The 25992-nt window shown below is 45.1% G+C and overlaps 2 protein-coding genes across 4 annotated transcripts in view; one reads left to right on the top strand and one right to left on the bottom strand.

The window, feature by feature from the left end:
• Positions 1 to 966: 966 nt before the first annotated feature.
• FAM228B (family with sequence similarity 228 member B) lies at positions 967 to 21551 on the bottom strand. Its single transcript, XM_075598476.1, has 9 exons — positions 21103 to 21551; positions 15081 to 15172; positions 12076 to 12222; positions 9750 to 9827; positions 7981 to 8178; positions 7366 to 7443; positions 4488 to 4575; positions 2100 to 2244; positions 967 to 1335 (listed from the first exon to the last, which is right to left on the bottom strand). Exons 2-9 carry the CDS (start codon positions 15153 to 15155, stop codon positions 1140 to 1142), a joined length of 1005 nt encoding a protein of 334 aa, XP_075454591.1. The 5' UTR covers positions 15156 to 15172; positions 21103 to 21551; the 3' UTR covers positions 967 to 1139.
• A 1520-nt stretch (positions 21552 to 23071) lies between these two features.
• PFN4 (profilin family member 4) overlaps positions 23072 to 25992 on the top strand; it is a 31979-nt gene continuing 29058 nt past the window's right edge. For 2 of the 3 annotated variants that reach the window (XM_075594851.1, XM_075594850.1), the window contains exon 1: positions 23072 to 23314. The gene's annotated coding sequence lies outside the window, so the exon portion shown is untranslated. The remainder of the gene's footprint in view (positions 23315 to 25992) is intronic. The other variant, XM_075594852.1, reaches the window with a different exon arrangement.

Genomic DNA, 25992 nt, shown 5'->3' with positions numbered 1-25992 from the left:
GAAACATTAAAAACGTCTTTAAAAAGTATTATTATTATTTTAAATGCTACAAGTTCTCATAGTACGGAACTGATTTATTTAAAAAATCAACAACAAAAAATACATGTAGGCTATTGCTTGAACTGCAGCTTTAACAACCTGCCTCAGTCTGGCCGTGAGTAATCAAATCACGATACTGGGTACCGTGCTAGAACTGGCGGTAACGGCCATTCAAAATCAATGGCAGTTACTGTCTGATCATGGGCGATTCCTCGTATCTCGCTCTGATTGCTCTCTGCCATTGTCAGATAACTCCCTTTGCTGTCCATTTTCCCGTGGTAGATCTTCATTTTACTAAAGCTTTACATATTTCCACTTTATTTTGTTCTTTACCTGATCCTTTACTATATTATAGTGTGTAGTGAGTGTGTGGCTATTTTCATGTTTATCAGCCTACAGTACACTGATATCTTGTGATAAAGTGGCACTAAATTATTATTTCTGAGATTGTTTATCCAGACAAGACTGAGAAAAGTGCACTTGGGCTTCAAACCAGCCAATTAACCCCTTCGGTGCTGTGGAAGCCAATTACCACATTGTATTGCAACGCAAAACATACACATGGTCTGAAGACCCCGTCTGAGACTGAAAATTTGTTTTGTGCGAAACAAAGCTTCGTTTTTTATATCCCCAAAATCAGATTGAGTCTGTATATTAAGCTACTGCATATACATACCATTTTGCATATATTAAGAGCACCATGTGGTAAGTTAAAGTGTGTGTGTACACACACACACACGTCTTGCACAACAGGTGTAAAGCTCCTTCTTATAAAATGTGTTCTTTTAATACAGCGGTGGCAAACTCTAGTCCTCAACCGCTACCAATAGGCCAGATTTTCAGAATATCCCTGCTTCAGCACAGGTGGCTCAGACAAAGGCTGGATTGAGCCGCCTGTGCTGAAGCAGGGATATCCTGAAAACCTGACCTGTTGGTTGCCATTGAGAACTGGAGTTGGCCACCCCTGTTTTAGTACAATGACACTGTGTATCCAATTTCATATTGCACATTGGTCTAGTTACCAAAAACTGTTGCATAAAAGAAAAATGAAGTTCCCCTTCACTGCCAACGCAGATTAAACCTGATATGATGCAGGTAAACTATATTGTAATGCGTTTGGTTGGCTGGCCAGAGGTCCAGTGCTTTGAAGTTGTTGGAAGGTAGGACGTTCTTCTTGGAAGTCTCCGTCTCTGGTGGACCTGCATCTCTGTGCCGAAAAGCTCTGGTGGATATTTGTCCGCTGCCCAGATTTTGAAATCCATTGTTCCTTGGTTAAATGTTCCTCTCATTCTTTGCCTATAACAGAACAAAATGGTTCACTTGTTTTATACACTCACATAGACACAGTGCTAGTCAGCAATAGGGCATAGGTGTTGGGGCAATAACAATTAATGACCGTTAACAAGTCACTTGAAAGGTAGTTATTTATTAATAGCCATCACCTCATTGCTAGTTAATGATACAGTCACGTGTTTGAGATTTTGGACCAATCAGTACAATTTAAATGAAGCATTTCAATAGCCTAGACTCATGGCTACTGTCACTCCTACTGTGACCAAGCACTGCCATCTACTCACTTATTCCCTTACCTGCTGTCTCTGTAAGTCTCCCATCATACCAGTTCGATTTAAACTAAGTTTATCCTGGAAGTATTAGTATATATTTCAAACTAAACCATAGAAAAGGAGGGCATTGTAATACAATACAGTAAGTGCAGTCATACTCATTTCCCAAATATCAGCAGTTCTTACATCTTAAAATATGCTCTGTTATCCATTATAGAATATTCTACTTTAGGTTTGCACCTTTCCTAGATGCAAACGGAAGATTTCTATTACAAAACAGAGGTACGTAAAATATATTAAACTTTTTTCTAGTTGGCTAATAATGATGTGTTGAGTGTGAATCCTACTTTCTACACCAACATCCAAAATTATTTGTTTGTTTTATTCTTACACCCCACCAGCATACAGTGTGTCACAGATATATATATACTAAAGGGATAAGAAGCACAGCCTGAGTAAAACAATATAGCGAGAGACTGTGCCACCGACTCTTACCTGGTCTTTTGTCTGATCTCACTTTCTATGTATCCAAAAGGAGCCGTCACCCACTTATTCCAATTCATAGTTCGACGACCCAATGGAACAGGTGGCAATTTTTGTAGATGGAGTTCACGGATTTCCTTGGCAGAATACAGTCTACCTTTGGAAAGAGGAGAGGTGCAAGCAATTCATATCTTAATGAAGCACCTCCATGAATACAATATTCCACTTCCACCTAAACTTTACAGTCACCCCATGGTGTATCATGGACACGTGCTCGTTTTCTAGCTGTAGATTTGAACAGACATCCAATAGGAAATTGCAACCTGTGACGTTGTGGCTTCCTATTGGCCCACGGGATTCGACGGCCATTTTGTTTTCCCTGGAGGGACATTTAACACTGGTAACTACACACAGATATTTCGGGAACCAGGGAGACGCTGGAGCTGAAAATAACACCTTTCAGCTCCAGAGAACAAGCACAACTTGGGAACAAAATAAGTCCTGGCGAATTGATGCTTTAAATGTGTCGATTTGTAATGAGCATTCCAATGGAGAGGGATATTCCCTCTATAAGAAGACCAACTATTGCTTCTTAGGAACAGGAAGGCCCCGCTTTTCGGCGCTCCGCTTTCCGGCACTTCACAATGTATACCTATGCCCATTACATTCGGCGCCACTTCCGTTTTTACGGCGCTTTTCAGCACCAGGCTCTCACTAAGCAACCTTTCTCGCACGCATCCGTACAGTAATGCATTCTCCCTGCCGTTTATCATTGAAGCAGAAGCAACCTTTTTCATGCGTGTGCATCAGTATTGTCCCTGTCATTTGTCGGCGCACAATTGGTCTTTCCCTTCCCTTCGGCCACCGTAGAACCGGATAACGTAGCGTGATGGCGGCCGATGTTAAAATATGTATTAAGGTAAGCAATGCACATCATTTTTGCATGAATCGCTAGGGCCCCGCTTTTCGGCGATTTCCGCTTTTCGGCGGGGGCCTGGAAGAGAACCCGCCATATTAGTGTGGCCCTGCTGTACCGTACATATGCCCTAAAGTACATAAAAGGCAGAAGATACAATACAAACTTATTTATACTATTAACAAGACAGTTTTCAAAAACTATATTAAACTACTTGTGCTCATTTTATAAAGGAATCGATCCCCATAATGTGGCCCCTTAAGAATATTATCGCTCTCAGATCATTTCAGTCCTGTATGTGACCGCACACTTACATGTGGCATTCCTAAATAATAATAATAATAATAATAATAATAGGGATGCAGGAGGCAATGTACTCAAAATAGTGAATTATCAGTACAAAATAGTTTGTTTTATGTTGTTCTTGACTCATAGGCAGAAGCATTACTTAACATAGAAGAAATAGCCCGGTCTAGGACATTTGGTCGCAGCCGTTTTGCCGCAATCAAATGCCGGTCTGCGCTTAGCTGCCAGTCACCCTGCTGCAGGGACATCGCTTCGCCGCCAAGGTAAGCTCCTATCCTTACCCAAAAAAAACAATGTTAGCCCCTAATACTAACGCTACCCCATACCCTAAAAACCTTAACCCCTTACCCTAATCCCCCACCTATAAAAACCTAACCCATTACCCTAATTCCCCACCATAAAAACCCTAACTCCTTACCCCCACTGTTAAATTAACCCTTAAATGAACTTATCTTGGCTGAGGGTCTGTCAGCGGCCCAACACCGGTGGAGACTTGGTCACGGCGCAATGGGAGCGACCAAATGTCGCATTACAGACATAGCAGACATTATTTTCTATCCCAAAAAAGTAAATCTATAAAATGCGACCGGTCATCTCGCTCTGGGATTCCACCAGACCTTAAGGTAGTGATACACAGGGCCTTCAGCCAGGCGCATGAAGACATTTCATTTTGGACTTTAGTGAATAGCGTTCTGGATGCCTGTCCTAGCTTTATTTGACGAGTAAGGCTGAGTCCATAGAGACTGAAGCCGCGCGGAGGCGCGCGGAGAGCGCCTTAGAGCACGCGCCGTCCGTGGGCGTGTCTGGGGGGCGGGCCAGTGACGTCACGGAGCTGGTTCTCCCTCATTGGGCGAACCGCTCACGTGACAGGCCCTGCGCTCCGGCGAGCTCAAAACCTAAAGATTTCTTAAGACACACGCTACCGCAGGCGTGCGGAAGCGTGCGCGAGCCCCTGTTAAAGCCGCTCTCATTGCGGCTGCAGGGGCTCAGTGCCGAGCAGCAGCGCGCCTAAGCGCTGACCATGCCCGAGGCCTTTCATGAGATATCTATGTACAGGTTGGGACATATGGCACTGGGGGTGGTGGCCTCACAACATACTGCATATTTTCAACAGCAATGTCCTAATATATCATGGCGGACGTGTCATGTTTGGAAACCACCGACAGATGCAGAGGTACCTGTCTCACACTGCAACGATAGTCTCTCCTCTTCAAACCTCTCCTGTATCTGCCGTAGAAGAGGATCAAGAAGAGGTGGAGTTGAGACCTATTCCAAAAAAAGAGATTGTTCAAAAGAAATTATGAAATATAAGTACCCCAAAACTGGAACAACCTACCGGAGACTCTCACATCCACCACCAGTTTAAGTTCTTTCAAAACCAAAGCTGTCTCACATTTTAATCTGGTCTGTAACTGTTTCATACGCCCATAATATATATTATCTCTAACTGTGCATGCAATGTCTTGCATATACAGTAATGTATATACTGTTCACTTATGTAACTGTATATGTAACCATGTATTATTTGTCATTTTAAATCTATGTCCAAGACATACTTGGAAACGAGAGGTAACTCTCAATGTATTACTTCCTGGTAAAACATTTTATAAATAAATAAAACAATGCAATGTCATCACAAATGCCGACCCTCAATGTTATATCAAGACCCAACATTCATGACCATTAACCCATATGGCATCCGTCCCATTGTCATGGCATCTTAATGTCGTGACATCACGTTGTCATGGCAACGCACGCTATTTGACATCGCAGAGCCATGCTGACTGGACCTTTCAGGGGGAGATGCCACCGGTAAGAGAAATAAATATAAAATAAAGAACTCTAAAACATTTATTGCAAAAAGTCTCCGGGTTAGCCTTCAATAAAAGGTGGTAACCCTGATCATAGCAAATTTTTAGATTACCGAACTGTGATGTATCCGGCTGTCTCTGTCCTCCCCTAACCGGTCCTATAGTCACTCCCCAAAACACATGGTGCAATAGGAACAAAAATGGAGCAACGGCCCTCAAAACAGTCCCGCAAAGTTAAAATGACACAATGCAAGTTTTTGGGGCAATGCTCCTGTTTGTGTCACTTGATACATATCCCCCTACATCTACAGTTTAGTTTACACACTGCATGCTGTGCCTGACCGGAACAAACCCTACCATCACCTTACAAAACCATCCAAAGGCACCCACCTCACGGATCCAATCGCCTCCACTGTCAGACCAATCACCATGCCACCGACAAGACTAAATCCAGAGACCTGACCCCAACCCCTGCCCACCAACCAACCAAGCTCTCAATGCACCCAACACATAGCCCGACCATAATGTTCCCACCCCGGCCAACCACAAAGACATCTTAACAATGACTATGCCTATCACATGAGATGTTCCGTATATAACCCCGCTATTGTACTGCGCCCTGGATACTGCACCGACACACTTTATTCGAGCAAATACCCAGTATGTACCTGGCAGATACCTGGAATGCGCCGCTCCTCACCTCTGACAAGCCCCGTTGCGTTTGCCTTCCCAGCCTGGGTTCATGCCTGGCTGATGGGCGGCTGATTTGTTAAATGATAATGATTAGGATTTAATAGGCTGCAATGCTTCGCGTGTCTACCAGATGGCATAAATTCATGAATTGTAATGCAGTATATATATATATATATACTGTGCAGTATTGCAGCCAGCGGGAATAAAATGCTTCAATCCCTGCCTGGAAAATAACCCAATGCACTCGGGCAGAAAACAGTCACAAACCTCAATACACCCGGGTATACCCGAATTCGTGGGACTAGCCGAGCTCGAATAAAGTGTGTCGCCAGTGTACATGTTATAAATAAGTAACGCATGCTTTTATTGGATGGCGTACATATGTAGAAGACATTATTACCCCAAACGCACAAAGTAACACGTGTTATCTCCTTAACCATTCTTTTCAATAGCACTGCTGGTAAATAATGTTAACACAATACTTTTCATTAATACAGTAGGTGCAACAACACCTGCTACACCTGGACATGGATTCTTAACTGTTTTTTATTTCTCATTAAAACAAATAAATGGCAATCTATATTAGAACATTACTTGCTTACTTTGTTCTTTTTATAGAGTTTTACAGTAATATCGATCATTTCCCTAGAACAATATTCTAAAGCAGGGGTGGCCAACGCCAGCCCTGAAGGGCCACCATCAGGTCAGGGTGGACAATCTAACTTATGAGGAGAGGCAAGCTAAATTAGATGCATTTACATTAGAAAAGAGGCGTCGAAGAGGGGATATGATAACTATATACAAATATATTCGGGGACAGTACAAGGAGCTTTCAAAAGAACTATTCATCCCACGGGCAGTACAAAGGACTCGGGGCCATCCCTTAAGGTTGAAGGAAAGGAAATTTCACCAGCAACAAAGGAAAGGGTTCTTTACAGTGAGGGCAGTTAAAATGTGGAATTCATTACCCATGGAGACTGTGATGGCAGATATAATAGATTTGTTCAAACAAAGGTTGGACATCTTTTTAGATAGGAAAGGTATACAGGGATATATCAAATAAGTATACATGGGAAGGATGTTGATCCAGGGAGTAATCCGATTGCCAATTCTGGGAGTCAAGAAGGAATTTATTTTTCCCCTTATGAGATATTATTGGATGATATGACACTGGGGGGGTTTTGTTTGCCTTCCTCTGGATCAATAAGTAAGTATATATATATAGGATAAAGTATCTGTTGTCTAAATTTAGCATAGGTTGTACTTGATGGACGCATTTTTCAACCTTATTTATGTAACCATGTTTTCAGGATATCCCTGACTGAGCCACCTGCACTGAAGCAGGGATATCCTGAAAACCAGTCCTGTTCTATATATCTAGCAGCCTTTATGCTGCATTGTATCTGTAAGTACTTGTTAAACCCTTGACTCCCAGAGGCCCGCAATGCGCCGCGGGACCCTTAGCGGTAAAGGCCGTCACCCAACGTCCATGTTACACGATAACCTATCTAGTTGGTTTTTCTTTTGCATACTGGTCAGAGTGACTTCTCACCTGCAGATATTGCTTGCCGAGCTGCAGAATAAAGGGGTTGTACTCGGAGACATCATAATCTCTTAGAAATGCCCTGCCCTGGAGGAAATAAAAATAATCATGAGACGCACAATACTGATCAACGCAACACAAACATGCAGAGGAGAGGCCTTTAGGGAAACCCTTTCGGTGCCAGAAGGGGCATACTGTACATAGCAATACAGTGCCGTGTGTAATGGTGCAGTTTTGTACTAAACATATAGTACGGAAAAGCCAATTACTCTACAAGATCTACTCTAACCTTTTCCATGAAGATCTCAAAATCAACACACTAACTTTTAGGGCTGATCACTGCCAGGGATAGACTATAGTTTCTATTTACTGACCCAGAAACACACCTTTCAAGGCCATTGAAGACAATTACACTAGTAACTTTTTTTTCTTTTTATAATACATTCTACAAGGGACTGCCCTTTTAAACCCAACAATACACCTTAACTGATGGGGATCGTTCCTGGTCTCAGCCTTCTTGTCTTTCCTCCGTTTTGGAAATATTAAATCCGGTAAGCCATGACAATTTTAGGACGAAACAGCGGGCAGAAGTAACATCGCTGTCGACGAACAAATGACGGGTACCTTTCTATTACAGTATTTCAAATACTGTGCGAGGAGAAGCCGGCGCCTCTTCTCTATGTCTTCACTGGATTGCCCGTCAACGTAGTTCGCTATAGTTTTCTGTAACGGTTCTGACACGTGTTCAGTCCACTGCTTGTGTTGCATCTCTTTCCTCCGTAGCTCCACGGTTTCTGTCTGCCTTAGATACTCATCAAGGCTCTGATTTGAAAAGAGTGAACAAAGCTAAGTACTGGGATGTCACAAAAACGAAATCTCTGAAATGTCATGGTGATGTCCCCCGCAAACACACGTGCGTTCCTTCCCAATACCGAAAGGAAATGTGAAGGACATTGGGGTGAGGTTTGGATGATCTTGAACACACAAGCGTGTAAGTTCTCATCCAGCCTTAGGCTAGGTCCCCAGTGGCCGCTGCGACGCACGCCACACACCGCAGCACAGCCCTCTATGGGGCAGGCCCCCTGTCGCCGTGTGTGTGGTCGCGCAAAAAGCGATGATGCGTCCGCTGGCAGGGAAAACAAGAATGTTGTCTTTCCTTGCTGCGACGCGATCACGTGGTGTGCGGGCAGCCAATGGCAGAGCAGATCGTGTGGACCAATAGGATTGCAGGTATTGTAGACCATCATGGCCGCACCCCCCCTGTCATGGCCACGACCCCCGTGCGTCCCATCGGTCCACAATAGATCGCAGCTTTCACCCGTGCACGCCGACAGACGCGCGTTCAGCAGTGACCACGGGGGTTGTAGCCTAAGCCACCTAATGTACATTCAGGCTTTGTGATCTGCAACGATCTTCCAAAATAGAACTGTAAAGCCCCAAAGTGTTTTATAGATCAAGTATATTAAATCTGCTTCTGGGGTGTTTTTTAACAACATTTTTAAATGTGAATTGGGGGTAAAGAGGGTGTTTTGTGGTGTTTTTTTAATTTATTTTTTTAAACAGTAGATACTTCTTATTTGTTTGCTCAATCTTTTTCTTTGTATGAGGTAAATAAAATGAATGCATTACAGAAACCCTGGGTCCGTCGTAAAAGATTCTCCAGATTAGCCTTGGTTGAAGATTTGAATGCACATTTCTCTCAAAATGGCGCCTAATATCAAGCATGCGTAAAACAAGTTACTAAGATATATAGATATATACAGGGGAGGATTGGGCCACCAGGAAACAGGACAAACGGCCGGTGGGTCCATGGGCTGGAGACGCCTTGGGGGGCTTGATGGCGGTTACAGAGGCCCTGCGCTGTTCCCCACAACAATTAAACAGATTGCCGGGGGAGAGCACGGGTCTTCCGTAACTAAGTGTCTCTTACCGGATTTCCTGCAGCGTCGCAGTCATGCCGACGCATTGCCACGACAACGTGATGTCACACGGCGATGTGTCGCCATGACAGCATGATGTCACATGCATCAGAGCACGCCGCGAGAGAAGACATATCTCCAATCCACCCCTGGGGAGATATATCTCACTCATATTAAGAAAAATAAAACAATAGAATAGGATATAAATCAGGTAAGTAAACAGAGTCTCAAATCTGCCCTGAGCAGTGTAATAGGCCAATGATCGTGTAGGAAAACGGTCAGACTCGATGTGTCAAATGGCTCTTATCTACCATGAAAAGGAGCACATGCAGCAAAACAGGTACAAAATAATTCATGTTTTGGGGGGTTCCTAAAGTTTTTATTCATTTACAATGGAGTACATTCCTTTTTTCTTCTCCGGGACCTTTGTACCAGGGTGCGGGCGGCCCAAGTACAAGAGCCCGATGTGCTTACCTGGCTGTAGTGATGTTCGGTGCACAGCACAGACTGCATTTTTGCATCCATGTCTTGACTTTCATTATCAACCAACAGCTTGAAACAAAAACGGAGAAACATGAGTTGAAACCGACACGCCTGTAATACGTAGATGTGTTCATAAGAATAAGGAAAGCCTTTCTCATCAGTTATAGGCTCCACTGGGGTTTTTTTTTTTAAATGCCCTTCAATGTGCACAATGCTGTATAAAAATTAGTGTCATTATTGCAGGGACCTGGAACATTTCCCCAATACAAAGCTAGAACCTTCAGGAGTGAGGGCAGATACAATAGTCACAATCAAGTGCTCTCCAGGAGCTGTCTACTCCCAGCTCATTATCACTAGGCCTTCTCAATCAGGCGATAATGGTGCAGATAAAGCACAGGAACAAAACTACCTTAGTTCACCAGAGAAAGTACTCCTCTGGATTCAACGACATGGTCAAGAGATCAAGGGGATAAATACATGAAATACAGGAATAAAATCAATTACATTTGACAGAGCAACATGGAGGGGATAGGTTCAGGACAATAGTAACGGAAAACTTATTGGGGACATACACACATTAATCATCAAATATAATAATAACTTTCATATAGCGCCTCTCTCCCAAAGCGCTTCACAATTACAGTATAGTGCACAGTACATAGGAATTCTACAGACAGTCGCTGCCCCGTAGAGCTCACACTCTGGTTCGGGTGTCTGAGGCACAGGAAGATAAAGTGACTTGGCCAAGGTCACAAGGCTAGGTCCCCAGGTACCCCTGCTTCAAACTCTGTCATTGCCTTTAATCACTGAGCCACATGCATCTCAGCATGTTTTAAAGGAGCAATTCATGCAATTTCCTACATCTGTGTATTTTAAAATAAATCAGTTCTGTAGTACAGTATTAAAGAATACTTACTACATTTTTTTTTTTACGCAACTCTTAATGCCATTTTAATGAGTTTTAACACACTGAGCATCCTTTGATTTCTATAGCAGGCTTTAGCCCCCCCCCTCCCCCTCCCCAGCTTGCATGATCTTTGTAACACTTTCCTGTTTGTGATCATTTGTTGCAAATGTTCCCAGCAGATTGAGCTGCAAATTGTAACAACAGATAATGTTACCTTACTTATATAAGGATACATTGTAGCTGCTGAGTTACACTGCCTGAAGGACTGATTGAAACTGAAAGGCAGCCATTTAGTGAACCCTTTGAAGCAGGATCGTTGCTGATCAATCACCGGAGAACTAAATCGATCGGCAGCTTATTAGAACGTATTTTTTTAAAGTGCCGTGGGGACTGCCTCTTTAAGGGTTACTGCAGGTTATTTAAAGCTGCAATCCCACATACTGCAGTACTGCAGTTGGCCAGTTCAATTTCTTGGTGGCCTCTGAATGGGAAATACTTGTCAATCAAGTGTTTTCTTTACCCTTATCCCACCCTGACCTTTGTATTGTATTGTATGTCTTTATTTATATAGCGCCATTAATGTACATAGCGCTTCACAGTAGTAATACACGGGGTAAACAAATAAATAACAGATAATATAAATAACAGGTCATGGGAATAAGTGCTTCAGACATAAGGAAGAGGAGTCCCTGCTCCAAGGAGCTTACAGTCTAATTGGTAGGTAGGAAGAACGTACAGAGACAGTAGGAGGGAGTTCTAGTAAGTGCGTCTGCAGGGGGCCAAGCTTTATGTATCATGTGTTCAGAATATCCACAGTGCTATTCATAGATCTTTAGGTTTTTATCAGAGAACCAATGGAATTAGGCCGTGCGTATAGTGCCTGCGACGGGCGACGTCACCCAAAAACAAATATATTGCCGCAGCCGCCGCGTGCACTTGCAGTAAGAGCGCCGGTGGCAATGCGACGTCGCGTTGCGAACTTTGGAAGCCGGGAATATTTGATTTTTCAAGTGCTGTCGCCTCATGTGACAGCCCCTGAACAAATCAAATGCCAGTACACCCGCGCCGCCGCCGCAAAGCGAAATATAACTTTCGCTAGCGGCAACGGGTGACATCACCCGTCCCGCTGCCGGTCGCGGGCACTATACGCGCGGCCTTAAGGAGAGTGGGGAGGAGACTCTGGCTGTAAAAGCATTTGCCGATCACACACAGGAAGCAGCCAGAGGGAATCAAACCCCCCCTAAGTCACACTTCAAAAAATAAAAGAAACATATAGGGGTCATATTTGGGTAACAAAAAAATATCAATTACCCAGAAGAGAGCCCTTAAAATGTCACTGGAATGAGTTCCCTTTGGTCCCAGTGATCTGGGGCGGTGTTTTGTGCTGGGGGCGGGTGGAACGCTAGTTACCTGGACATAAGGTTTATGTGCCAGCCAGTTATCAGTCTTTCTAAGGGATGTGGTAGAGGGGCTTCTGTACGTAGAACTTGATCTTGTTGTCTTCTGAGGCAGGAATAAGCAATCACGGTCCTGGGCAGACTTCCTGAATGTTACCTCCTAGAAAATAAAATACTTTATCAATCATAATGAAAAAGGAAAGGTCAAATGCTCAAGGGCTTTCTCAACTTAGTTCTAGGATGCGCGAAGCCTTCATCTGCACATGTTAAGAATTTCTTAAGCATGGGGTTCTCAACTCCAGTCCTCAAGGGTCACCAACAGGTCAGGTTTTCAGGATATCCCAGCTTCAGCACAGGTGGCTCAATCAGTGGCTCAGCAAGACACCACGTTGCATTATGCTGCATCTTGGTAGCCGCCTGTATCCTACTTACCTTCTGTATGTGTTTGCGCTTGTTTCTCCTTATTTGGTATGTCATTCTGTTTATGCTGCGAAATATGTTTGGTGCTTAAGGCCGAGCTCAGACTGGCTGCTACGGCCGTGCGCTTGCATACGTGCCTCCGCCGCGCGCTTGCATACGTGCCTCCGCCGCGCGCTTGCATACGTGCCTCCGCCGCGCGCTTGCATACGTGCCTCCGCCGCGCGCTTGCATACGTGCCTCCGCCGCGCGCTCCTGCAGTCCAACGATCTGTGCTCACACTGCAGGAGCTGAGTCACAGCATATTTTGGACGTGGTGGGGGCGTGACGAACACGTCACGGAGCTGATTCGCCTTTATTGGCTGAACCAGCTCACGTGACGCAACTGCAGCCCCAAATTTCAATTTGGGTTGTGGCAGCAACATGTTGCAGCGTCAACGCTGTAGTTTGCCGCCACAGGCAGTTTCTATTGTGACAACTGTCATCCGCTAGCCTCAAAGAGTGACGAACGTCCGCGCGCACGTCGCGTAGCACCCTGTCTGATCTGGGCCTTACAAGTAAAGGACAATAATATTAATATATATGACCTTCACTCGACCTTGGCCTTTTCACCAAGATAATTCATTCTATATACCCTTAAAAGAAAGACTATTCTCTCCCCCCCTCCCCCACAATCCCTTTCACACGTACTCCTCTGGGAGAAGGCATGTCCAGACATGACGCTGTGTTTAGTCTAAGAAACCAGAGCCATCTACAATTTGTCACCTCGGCTTCTCGTTTCAAAGACACGCACCTGAGAAGAAAGAGAAACCTCTCTCATGATTGCAGGGTAAAATAACCTGTTGAAACAGTCTTGGCACATTACACCAACGTGCAGGTTACATCTTTTGAGTCTCAAACTTGCAATGCTGCTAAGGACCAGAGGGTATTTTGGGCAGTGATACGTTTAGGGGAATAAGTCCTGGTTAAACAAAAATACAAACAAGAAACTTTTTTTTTTTTTTAGATAGAGATGCCCGTCGTACATTTTCTATGACAAGCATTTGAAAACTCACAGGCTGCGTCTTCATGTGAAGAGACCTGTGAGCTTTTGACAGGTTTGTACACATTATTACATCTATGAAGAACTGTCTTGTATCTCAGAACCTACAACACACTTGCAATTCAAAGTCATAATCGAGGCTGAGCAGTGAGTCCCATCTTGGATAGTTCCCAATAGGCGCCATTTTAATAACCCCTGAAATGATTACAGAAAGATTTCCTGAAAGCAGAAAACTAACGGGGTGGATTTGCAATAAAGGAGGAGATCAGGTTGAAAAACAGAAGTTAAGACAACTAGAAAATAAGTACACTTGCCATTTTCAAGTGATTTACCATTGTGTGACAAGCTTGGTTTAGTTTTAGACGTCTGAAGTTTTATTGGTCAGGCAGCTTCTGCCAGTTCAAACCCAAGTTATTTTTGAGGCATAGAAAAAAAAATTGACGGTGATAGCAAAAGGAGCAAATGTTGATTTCTTTTGATAGGTGTGTTAACGTGTCCCTAATAGAGGGGTCATATTCAAGCAGCAGTCCAAGCTGCTGGTTTGTTTTTTTGGTTTGTTTTTTTTCCCACCCTTTAGTATGAGCATCAATACAATCCACACAATAACTAATGAGCAAAGTTGCAGATCGATCCGTTCTCCTGTGATCGATCAGCAAAGATTCGGCTCGGCGGTTCACTAAATGGCCGTCAGTGCAGCAAAAGAGGACCAAAGAGGCAAAGTTCTGTGGGGAAGATCATGTTACCAGGCAGTCACTAGATACAATTGGTGCACTGCTTGAGAGATGTCAGTGCTCAAAAAGGGGTATGCCAGAGCCTGTCTCAGAAGAGGAAGGGGATGTGGCATTGTAAATGGTTGCTATAGAAACAAAAAATGCTTGTTACATAAAAAATGTAACTCAGTTGTTTTTTTAAAACAAAAAATGCTACAAGTATTTTCTCATAGTACAGAACTGATTTTTTTTTTTAAACATACACACACACACACGTTGGATATTGCTTGGTCTGTAGCTTTAAGGATGTTAGACCAGGGTGTATATTAAGTACATAGTAAACTTTAGAGGCCAGCTAACCATGGGCTTACCATGCCAAGCTTGTCACTACAATATTAATATGCTAAAATATTATTATAATTTTAATCAGTTTGTTTAGTTATGTTTATGGTTGGTGTTTTATTTGGGGCGTGTTCTATATTAACCCTTTTGGTGCCTCATAAACCGGCAATGCAATGATGGCCCTTATCACATCAAAGGTGGTATATCCATTTACTGCTAACAAATACACTAATACCCTAATACCCTGTGGTATAAAAGTATGCTATTTGGATACAGAGTTTGGGTGTTGAAGGAAATTGCTCTAGTGATAACTGCGGATGTCTTCCATTAATCACCAAACACGTGCATGCCAATCAAGTCAGCAGTTCACAACTACAATGCATATATACTCATTAGAACTGCAAAAATATGGGGCGGTATTTTTTTTCTAAACACCAGAAGCCAACAGGAAAGAAACAAGAAACACCTCAGGCACAACGCAGAGAAATGCATTTTTGACCCACTTGCCTTGGTGGGTTCTGGGTCGGGCAGCAGGTCTTTGGGAAGCTGCTTTGTCAGCACTGTGATGGTCCCGTTCCTCATCTTAGAATGGGCTGTTACTGCAACAAGAATTAGAATGTACAACAGCCTAGCAGGTAAATAATGGTTATAATAGTTAAATCCACCTAATATTAAATATTAAATTATTTACATTAAAATCAACGTGGGGTGAGGGAACCCATACCATTGGGCAAACTCTGGTAAAGTCGGGGGGTTTCTTTCGTGTGTATGTATGTATACATACAAAAAGATAGAATCCGCAGCACACTCAAAATGAAAAGTTGTTTAATCCACGATATACATTAGGCAATCACAGAAACTCTAGCAGAGCGACGTACGTTTCTGACCACAAGGTCTTTTCTCAAGCTCTTCGAGATGCTTTCAGACTAGTTAAGAACACACACACACACACACACACACACACACACACACACACACACACACACACACACACACACACACACACACACACACACACACACACACACAAACTTGTTATTAGAGAGGGTTGGGGTTCCTTACAATGCATCTGATCTCAGACGCGCTATTAGAGAGGGTTGGGGTTCCTTACAATGCATCTGATCACAGACGCGCTATTAGAGAGGGTTGGGGTTCCTTACAATGCATCTGATCACAGACGCGCTATTAGAGAGGGTTGGGGTGCCTTACAATGCATCTGATCTCAGACGCGCTATTAGAGAGGGTTGGGGTTCCTTACAATGCATCAGATCTCAGACGCGCTATTAGAGAGGGTTGGGGTTCCTTACAATGCATCTGATCTCAGACGCGCAATTAGAGAGGGTTGGGGTTCCTTACAATGCATCTGATCTCAGACGCGCTATTAGAGAGGGTTGGGGTTCCTTACAATGCATCTGATCTCAGACGCGCTATTAGAGAGGGTTGGGGTTCCTTACAATGCATCTGATCTCAGACGCGCTATTAGAGAGGGTTGGGGTTCCTTACAATGCATCTGATCTCAGACGCGCTATTAGAGAGGGTCGGGGTTCCTTACAATGCATCTGATCTCAGACGCGCTATTAGAGAGGGTTCACAATATAATTATCGGGTTCCTTAACCAAAAAGAGGTTGGAAACCACAGGTCTGTTACATTACATGAAGTGACGCCACATGACTGGGGTTTTCAGACTAGTTAGGATCTCCCTAACACACACACACACGCGCGCCTTTGTACTAAGCTTCGCAAAACAGCGGTTTTGACGCAGTGTCAAAGTGAGTTTCATTTTGCTTTGCCATGCAGAAATAGACAGATACTGTATTAACGGTATGTAAAAAAAAATTCTTTGCGCCACAAAAAAGGAGACAGTGCGCTAAAATCGCCCGCCAAGTTCAACTTGGCATAAAATCTAAAACGTCTGTCACTAATGTTAGCACAGAATTCAGTTGCTATGTATCAACCAGACATGTATTGCAGAACAGATATTTCATTATATAAGTTAACAAAATATATACTTAATTATAAGCATATCTGCTTAAAAGCATATCTGATTAAAAGCTTATAAGCATATCTGATTAAAAGCATATCTGCTTAAAAGCATGGCTAGCAGCCATGCTTTTAAGCAGATATGCTTTTAAGTATATATGTTTCAAGTATTTATGAAGTTTAAAAAGGAAGTTCAAAAAGAAGTGGAAAAGTGGACATCACCTACTGCTTCTGATTCCTGCTTTTGATCTACGTTGGAAAAGAGGATATCATCTATCCCAGACTGCACATCTCAACACTTAACTATTGCTGTGATGCCGCCTTTATTTTTTATATTTGCTGCAACCGCACTTATTTTCAAATTATGCACTTCCTTCCACCAGTCTCCTTATGTCTCTAACTCTATTCATATATCTCCATCTCTCCTTTCTTCCCCACTTCTCAGTTCACATGAACTCCTTTCTTACCTGCGTCCTCTGTCACCACACAGCTATACCTCCTGCACTAAAACACACCCCTACAAATCATCCTCACACATCCTCTTTCTATCCATGCTTCTCCTCCTTGCTTCTGGGGATATCTCTCCCAATCCTGGTCCCTGCCTTATTTCTACTTGCTCTCGTCCTCGCCTCCCACATACAACTTCTACTCCTTCTGGTGTTAACCCCTCCAACCTCATACCCATCCCATGCCACCCTCCCTCCTCTCTCCCTTTCTCCTGTGCCCTTTGGAATGCTCGCTCCCTCTCTAACAAGTTCCTCTCTGTGCATGACTTCTTTCTCTCTCACTCCCTGCTTCTCTTTGCTATAACTGAGACCTGGCTCACTCAGTCTGACTCTGCTCTGGAAGCTGCCCTCTCTTATGGTGGCCTTTCCTTCTCCCACACTCCGCGCCTTGATGGCAGGGGTGGAGGTGTGGGGCTCCTGCTCTCCTCTCTCTGCCGTTACCGAACTATTCCTATTCCCCCCTCTCTTGCCTTTCCCTCCTTTGAGGTTCACACTGTCCAGATCTTCTCTCCTCTCCCTGTTCATGTGGCGGTCATGTATCGCCCACCTACCTCTACTCATCCCCCTTCTGCCTTTCTCTCTCACTTTGAATCCTGGCTCTCTTTCTTCCTCTCCTCAGACTCCCCTGTTCTTCTCCTTGGGGACTTCAATTGCCACATTGATGACCCCTCTCTCCCTTGGGCTTCCCGCTTTCTTTCTCTAACCTCTTCTTTTGGCCTTCAACAGTGGACTGCAGCCAGCACCCACAAGGATGGCCACTACTTAGACCTGGTTTTCACTAAAAATTTCTCTCTCTCTGATTTCTCCATTTCCCCTTTTCCTCTCTCTGACCATCACCTCATCTCATTCTCTCTATCTCGCTTCTCAACTTCTCCACCTCCATCTACACCCCGGTTCTGCAGAAACCTGCGCTCTATTCACTTACCTGACTTTGAGTCCACGTTACACTCCTCCCTCTCCTCTCTCAGATCTGCTACAGACCCTGACAAACTGGTCAGGAACTACAACTCTGCCTTGTCCTCCTCTCTTGATCTACATGCCCCGCTTTCTCTCTGCCGCACTCGCCCTTTTAACCCTAGACCCTGGTTAAATTCCCACACGCGCATGCTGCGTTCCTCCACTCGTTCCTCTGAACGCCTCTGGAGGAAATCTCATACTCTCGCAGACTTCCTTCACTACAAATTTATGCTATCCTGTTTCAACTCTGCCCTCTCGCAAGCTAAACAAGCCTACTTTTCTTCACTAATCAACATGCACAAGTCTAACCCACGCCGACTGTTCTCTGTCTTTGATACTCTACTCAAACCACCCTCCGCTGCCTCTCCTTCCTCCATCTCCGCTCAGGACTTTGCTGACTATTTTAAGGAAAAGGTGGAATCCATACGTCAGAACATCCCCTCTGTTTCTTCCTCCCATCCTACACCTCTTCCTAACTCTCCTCCTGCCTTCCTTGACTCTTTTTCCACTGTCTCAGAGGAGGATGTGTCGCTGTTGATCGCCTCTTCTCCCTCTACCACTTGCCCTCTTGACCCCATTCCCTCCCATCTCCTAAAACCTCTTGCTCCTACTATAATCCCTACGCTCACGCACATTTTTAACTCCTCCCTCTGCTCTGGAACCTTTCCATCCTCCTTCAAACATGCAACAGTCATACCATTACTCAAAAACAGCAAGCTTGACCCTACCTGTCTTTCTAACTATCGGCCTGTCTCCCTCCTGCCTTTTGCCTCTAAACTCCTTGAACGTCTTGTATTCGCTCGCTTGCTCCATTTTCTCAACACCTATTCTCTCCTAGACCCTCTACAATCTGGCTTCCGTACTGCTCACTCCACGGAAACAGCCCTCACTAAAATAACTGACGACCTCCATGCTGCCAAAGACAGAGGTCATTACACTCTGCTCATATTACTCGACCTCTCTGCAGCATTTGACACCGTGGACCACCCTCTTCTCCTTCACATTCTCCATACTCTTGGCATTCGGAACAAAGCTCTATCCTGGATCTCATCCTACCTCTCCCATCGTACTTTCAGTGTCTCTTCTGCTAATACCTCCTCCTCCTCTATTGATCTCTCTGTGGGGGTACCCCAGGGCTCTGTCCTGGGACCTCTTCTCTTTTCTCTGTATACACTCTCTCTAGGTGACCTAATAACATCTTTTGGGTTTAATTATCACCTCTATGCTGACGACACACAAATATATTTCTCAACACCCGACCTTACACCTACTGTACAAACCAAAGTTTCTGAATGTCTCTCTGCTATATCATCCTGGATGGCCCTCCGCCGCCTTAAACTCAACATGGCTAAAACAGAGCTCCTCATACTTCCTCCCAAATCTGGCCCTACTACCTCCTTCCACATTACTGTTGGAACTACGATCATTCACCCAGTAGCCCAAGCACGCTGCCTTGGGGTCACACTCGACTCCTCTCTCACATTTGCCCCTCACATTCAAAACATTTCTAAAACCTGTCGCTTTTTCCTCCGCAATATAACAAAGATACGCCCTTTCCTCTGTTGCTCGACTGCTAAAACTCTGACTCAGGCCCTCATTCTCTCCCGTCTTGATTACTGTAACCTCCTGCTGTCCGGCCTTCCTGCCTCTCACCTGTCTCCCCTACAATCTATCCTTAACGCTGCTGCCAGAATCACTCTACTCTTTCCTAGATCTGTCTCAGCATCTCCCCTCATGAAATCCCTCTCCTGGCTTCCGATCAAATCCCGCATCTCACACTCCATTCTTCTCCTCACTTTTAAAGCTTTACACTCTTCTGCCCCTCCTTACATCTCAGCCCTAATTTCTCGTTATGCACCATCCAGACTCTTGCGTTCTTCTCAAGGATGTCTTCTTTCTACCCCCTTTGTATCTAAAGCCCTCTCCCGCCTTAAACCTTTTTCATTGACTGCCCCTCACCTCTGGAATGCCCTTCCCCTCAGTACCCGACTAGCACCCTCTCTATCCACCTTTAAGACCCACCTTAAGACACACTTGCTTAAAGAAGCATATGAATAGGACTGTGGCTATTCTGAACACATGGCACATAAAGCTTGGCCCCCTGCAGATGCACTTACCAGAACTCCCTCCTACTGTCTCTGTACGTTCTCCCTACCTACCAATTAGACTGTAAGCTCCTCGGAGCAGGGACTCCTCTTCCTTAATGTCTAAAGCACTTATTCCCACGATCTGTTATTTATATTATCTGTTATTTATTGGATTACCACATGTATTACTGCTGTGAAGCGCTATGTACATTAATGGCGCTATATAAATAAAGACATACAATACAATACAATACAAAATGTGTTATTTTCACAGCAAGGCTATTATACATATTACACCGATAACTGATATTTACTAATACTAGATATAAATAAAAAAAAATACAATTTAAATTAAATCAGAATAGGGTATCAATCAGGTATTGAACATGACGCAATGCGTTATTTCAAGCAACAAAAATGTGTTATATCTATGAAAGTCACATAGCGAACATAGATTGTAAGCTCTATGGGGCAGATATTTGCTTTATTGCACTTATTGTATTATAATTCCTTGTACTGTATCTTTTGTAAAGATACACACACACACTTTATGAATGTTTGTATTACATTTTAACGTCGAAATTGACGCACCCACAAAAGTTAACGATTTTAGTACATTCTCAAGTCCACTCACTACTCTACTATTTAAAACCGCTCCTCTTATACATTCATGAATATGGATTCAAATAGAAACCTTACAGCTGATCCTACTGACTCCCTGCAAAGAAAACAGTGTCAGAATAAATCCCATTATTCTCATGGGCTCCTGCTGCTGAGTGAGTGAAAATAATATCTTTATCTCTTTACATATGTCCCTGTTCTCTTCTTTTGAATCATACTTAGAGTGTAAGCTCTTGGGGGCCGGTTCTCTTTATCTTGTCATTTAGCTGTTGCACTTATCCCCATTGTTTGCAATGCATTTACTTTGTGGTAAAGCGCTGCGTACATTGTTGATGCTATATACCAATATATATATAAATAAAATTATACTTGCATACCTTTGCAGACAGCAGGTTTTCTGCCTCCTCCCTACAGCAGGGAGAGAGAGAAAAAAAAAATAGTTCCTGTCAGTCTCATCACTCCCTTTTCTGAATGCAGCAGCACCCTGTCTGTGTGTCCTTCCGCCGGTTGTGCTGCTCTCTCCTGCTGCCCCTATGACTTATTAAAGCAGCAGTTCAAGCAATATCCTCAGTGTGTGTGTTATGTTTAATAGATCAGTTCTGTACTATGAGAAATACTTGTAGCATAAAAAAAAAAAAGAAAGAATGTTTTAAAGACATTTTTAATGTTTCTAATGTAGGAAGCATTTCCAAAGTGACAGCCCCCCTCCCCTTCTGATAGGCTCTGGCTCTTGAGCCCCGGCCTCTCTCTAGCAGTGCACCAACTGTATCGAGTAACTGCCCAGTCACTCATATTCCAGGGCTTCATTGCCCAGAATGCTGTGCAAGAACTGAATTAAATAACCCCCTACTCAGCGATCGATTACAGGAGAACGGATCGATCTGCAGCTCAGCTAATCACCTGTCAGTGTGCAGATTGTATTGATGCACATAGTGAATGGGAAATATATATATTTTTTAAACGGCAGCTTTAACTCCCTTTTCCTGCCGAGTCTGATCCAGAGAATACACTCTGTTACATGTCCCATGTGGAAGAAGTGCAGGACACCCCCAACTCTACCTCCCGAGCGGGGGGTTACTTTCCATTGTCGTAAAATTATAATCTAATCAAATGCCCGCATAGATCTCCATGGGGTCACTCGCACGTCCTGCAAAGATTATTCCCCCCCCCCCTCCATTGAATTAAAAGGATTGGACCTCTTACAAAGCCAACAAGCACCTGCTTAACCCTATCGCTGCCAGAGGGGACAGTAACGCATTGCAGAGCACACCCACGTTAGGCTGCGGTTATAGTGCCGGCGACAGCGACGCTGACGTCAGGCTACGGTCGCTGGAAAAATCAAATTGAAGTGACTTCCAGCGATCGCTGCCAATTCATCGCTCCGTCACGCCGCTCCTACTATAAGCGCAGGCGACGGCGTCAATACATTTGTTTTGAAGCGACGTCGCTCGAAAACAAATGCATTGTCGCCGTCGCAAGCACTTATAGTAGGAGCGGCACGAATTTTTGAAGCCGGTCAAATTTGATTTTTCAGGGGCTGTCACCACATGTGACAGCCTCTGAACCAATCAATCAAAGACCTGGTCGCCGGAAAGCAAATTACAACTTTTGCTAGCGGCGACGGGTGACGTCACTATAAGCTTGGCCTTACTCTTAGTAAAAGCCAGAATATAACTCTTTATCAAACATCAGTTGCCCCACTGCATTCATCAGGCTCGCCATCTTACATACTATAAGCCCCCCCGACCTTTTACAACCCTTTAGCCTTCCCCGTGATACTGTAGTATTAGACAAACACGGCACTGCAGGAGCTGGGTGACCATCGCATTGATCCCTTGATTCCCTATTCTGTTTGCTGCACGGTTGCAAGCAACCGCACAAAAGAAAGTTGCAATGCACCTGTAGGGGTTGGGTTACCTTTCCACCAGCATGCATTGGTGTCATATATATAATAGCACCAGCTCATATAAACAGGACTTATGATGGTTTTCTGGTTGTATCCCAAAGGTAAATGGGGTCACAGTGCTGTGATGGGTGTGATTATGATCTATACATAACAGCTACAATAGCTTCTTATACAGTAAGCCCTCAGGAGTTGGGTTACCATCAGGTAATATAATCTTGAGGCGCTACATGACCCCCTCAGGAAGATATTAATATAACAACCCAACTCCCTGGGTGCCTCACATCACTGGGAGATCACTAACTGCTGCTGCTGCTGCTTGACAAGCTCATTATTAATCAGTGGGGGAGTATCCCTGCGTATCCCTCCGCCGCCCTAGGTGAAGCGACATGTTGTTACCACGGCAATGCATTGTTTAGTGTTGACATGCTGCCGTAGTGGAGGCTGGTTGACGGACGGCGGCAGCTAACCAATCAAACGCGCAGAAATCAGGAAGGGGGCTTGGATCAGGGAGGCTGGACAGCCAATAGGATGATGAAATGGAATAGCCCCGCCCCTTCCCTGCTGCTCACCACTGTGCATGTGGCTGTATGGGCCATTGATGCACAGAGCAGGGGAAGGAGAGGTGAGGCTATAACTGTGATCCTCTAACGTTCACCTGCTGTATATATGAACCAATGCAAAAGGTTTGTTAGCTGTTCAACATCATGCAACTATCACTTGATACATTTCTACATGTAACATTGGGTTGGTGATTAGAATGTAAATTACCTTTGTTAATATTGTTGTAAAAAAACCCATCTGTTCTGGGGGAAAAAAAGTCAATTCCATCACAGCTAATTAAATACTCCCAACTGGAAGCAATATGATCGTTATTTCTTTGATAAATACTGTGTTCCAGTTTTTGCAGCTGGGAGGCATTTAAGCATCACTCAATAATAGCTCACACTATATTTAAAAATAGTCATGCAGATTGGTGTGTAAGTATATGATCTCTCTCTCTGTCTGTGTCTCTGTCTGTGTCTCTGTCTGTCTGTCTCTGTCTGTCTCTGTCTGTCTCTGTCTGTCTCTCTCTGTCTCTCTCTGTCTCTCTCTGTCTCTCTCTGTCTGTCTCTGTCTGTCTCTCTGTCTGTCTCTCTCTCTCGTGCAAAAGTGGAGCAAAGAAATTCCACTTGTCCATAGCACAAACCCTTGTATTGTTTAACAAATTCCTGGCTGATCCCTTTAGTGCTGTCAAATAATGCCCTTATGCATATGTAGCCCTTTTTGTGAACCGGCCGACCCACCCAATCTCACATTGGCCCCTCGTGGTCTAACCGGTCCCTTCCCCTGCGACACACCTGCTCTAAGGGACTACTGGTACTGCATAACCTGTGTGGCTCCAGGAGATCTGAGCCTCCGCTAGCTGGGAGCCTGGGGAAAAACCCTTACCCTTACTTGGTGCAGCGCCTCCACTTACCCAGGATCCCCCGTTAGGAAAGATAGCCCTGAGTAAGAAATACCATAACACACGTAGATAAAACAATACTAACACTTTACTTAAGAACACATATCACACATTACATAACATAACATACCAGATGCTCTACCCGCATCTCCTCAACCCAAGGTCTGGTGTTCCCCACCCAGTGTCCTGTGATCACCCCACACCCAATGTCTCGTAACTCCTACGGAGGTCGTGGGTGACTGCGCAGTCACTATATTAAGCTAGGGCCCAGTTGGTGCACATATATTACTTCAGAGATACCTTCCGAGCACTCCGATGCTCGGGACCGCAACCACTTCTCAAAGGGTCAGACGTCCGTCTGATCCTTATTCCAGGTACTCTGCCGGGGGACCCCAACGAGGGTCCCACCGCTCCACGGGAACTGCAACCGGATCACGGCAACACCAACCGCGTGGGAACAGCAACCGCCTTCCTATCAATACCTACTACTAGAGTGACAGCAACCCTAACCTAGGGCCTGTCCCTGAAGAACCCGCAACCTGGGATGGCTTGGGGAAAACTCCTAGGGCCTGTGGACAATAACCGCCCCCCCTTCCCCTAGCTACCCAGTCTCAACTGTAACTGCTAATCCTAGCAGCCTAACACACCTGCAGCCAACATTCAGCTTACACTGTCAGCCTGCAGGGATTCACACCGTGCACGCACGCTGCACGCACTGCGCACAGCACATGCAGCGACACACACCCAGACAGCTGCAATCACACACAGCCACCTGGATCCCGCAGCAATCCCACTGCTAGCACACTGTGCCTCTTTGACAGTGCCCACAGCACTATCCACTGTGGCACTGCCAAACTGCACCTTCCACACGTAAGGGTCACCTCCCTAGCTATGGCCGTCCCTCTTCAGTTACCCCCTGCCCTTCCCGGGAATTGGGGCCTGCCTGGGGATCTAGGGAGAACCCTTACCTGATGCAGGAGCCACGCGCTCCCTGCACCCTTCCTACTCCTTCCTCTGCTCTGCCTGACTGTCTGTTGCAAAGCCCGGGAAATGTATCTCTTTTCCCGGGCTGAGCTTCCTTCAGCCCTATTGGCCACTAGGGAGCACCTGACCTCTGCCTCCCTAAGCCTCCTGGGAATTGTAGTTCCCAGGGGCTGCCTAATGCATTGGGGCCGCGTGCGCGCTTCCCTTGCGCATGCGCGAACCCCTAATGGCCGCCTCACTCTCCCTCCACACTTCCCTACTCTCGCGCGACCTCTCCCTATCCCTGGAGTCCTATCGCGCGCTTCCGCCCTACTGCGCATGCGCGAGCTAACGCGCAATGGCGGCGCACTCTCTGCAAGCCGCCCAGCCGGTGGCAACGCGACCGCGGCCCCAGCGACAGCCCGATCGCGTCCCCGGCAACCAGCCCGCACCGCCATGCCCCGCGCTGCTCCCTGCTCTGGCCCCCACCCTCGCGAAGTGCCGGCGGGTCCGTCGCAGCCTCCGGCGGCACCCGCTACCGCACGGCACTCGCGGAGGGGGGCCAGAAAGTGAAAATATACCTCGGGGCTACATTCTCCCCGTCGCAGAATCCCAACGCCCTCGCTTGGGTAGCAACCACACAGAGATTTATATAATGAAAAATACATGGCATAATTCACATCACATGTAGCATGCATTTCATCATCAATACTCATATGGATACCCGAGGCCAGCTGAGTCTCAGAGTGGAGTGCCCCTAACAGATTGGGTGAGGGTATCCCTCCTTGACTCCTGTGAGTCTTTTGGAACTCTAGACCTGCCCCTTGCAAAAACCCACCTTCTCCCTCTCGTAGAAATAAATGTACGGGGTCCTGGGTGTTGACCCTTTCCGGACCCTCCGGTCTCGTCTCACGGGAGACAGAGAGGCTCAGTCTCTTGCCTCGATCCACCACA

Source organism: Ascaphus truei, chromosome 4 (assembly GCF_040206685.1).
Source record: "Ascaphus truei isolate aAscTru1 chromosome 4, aAscTru1.hap1, whole genome shotgun sequence".
Taxonomy (NCBI): Eukaryota; Metazoa; Chordata; class Amphibia; order Anura; family Ascaphidae; genus Ascaphus; species Ascaphus truei.
Note: the sequence above shows the minus strand (reverse complement) of the source record. Positions and strands in the feature narration are given on the sequence as shown.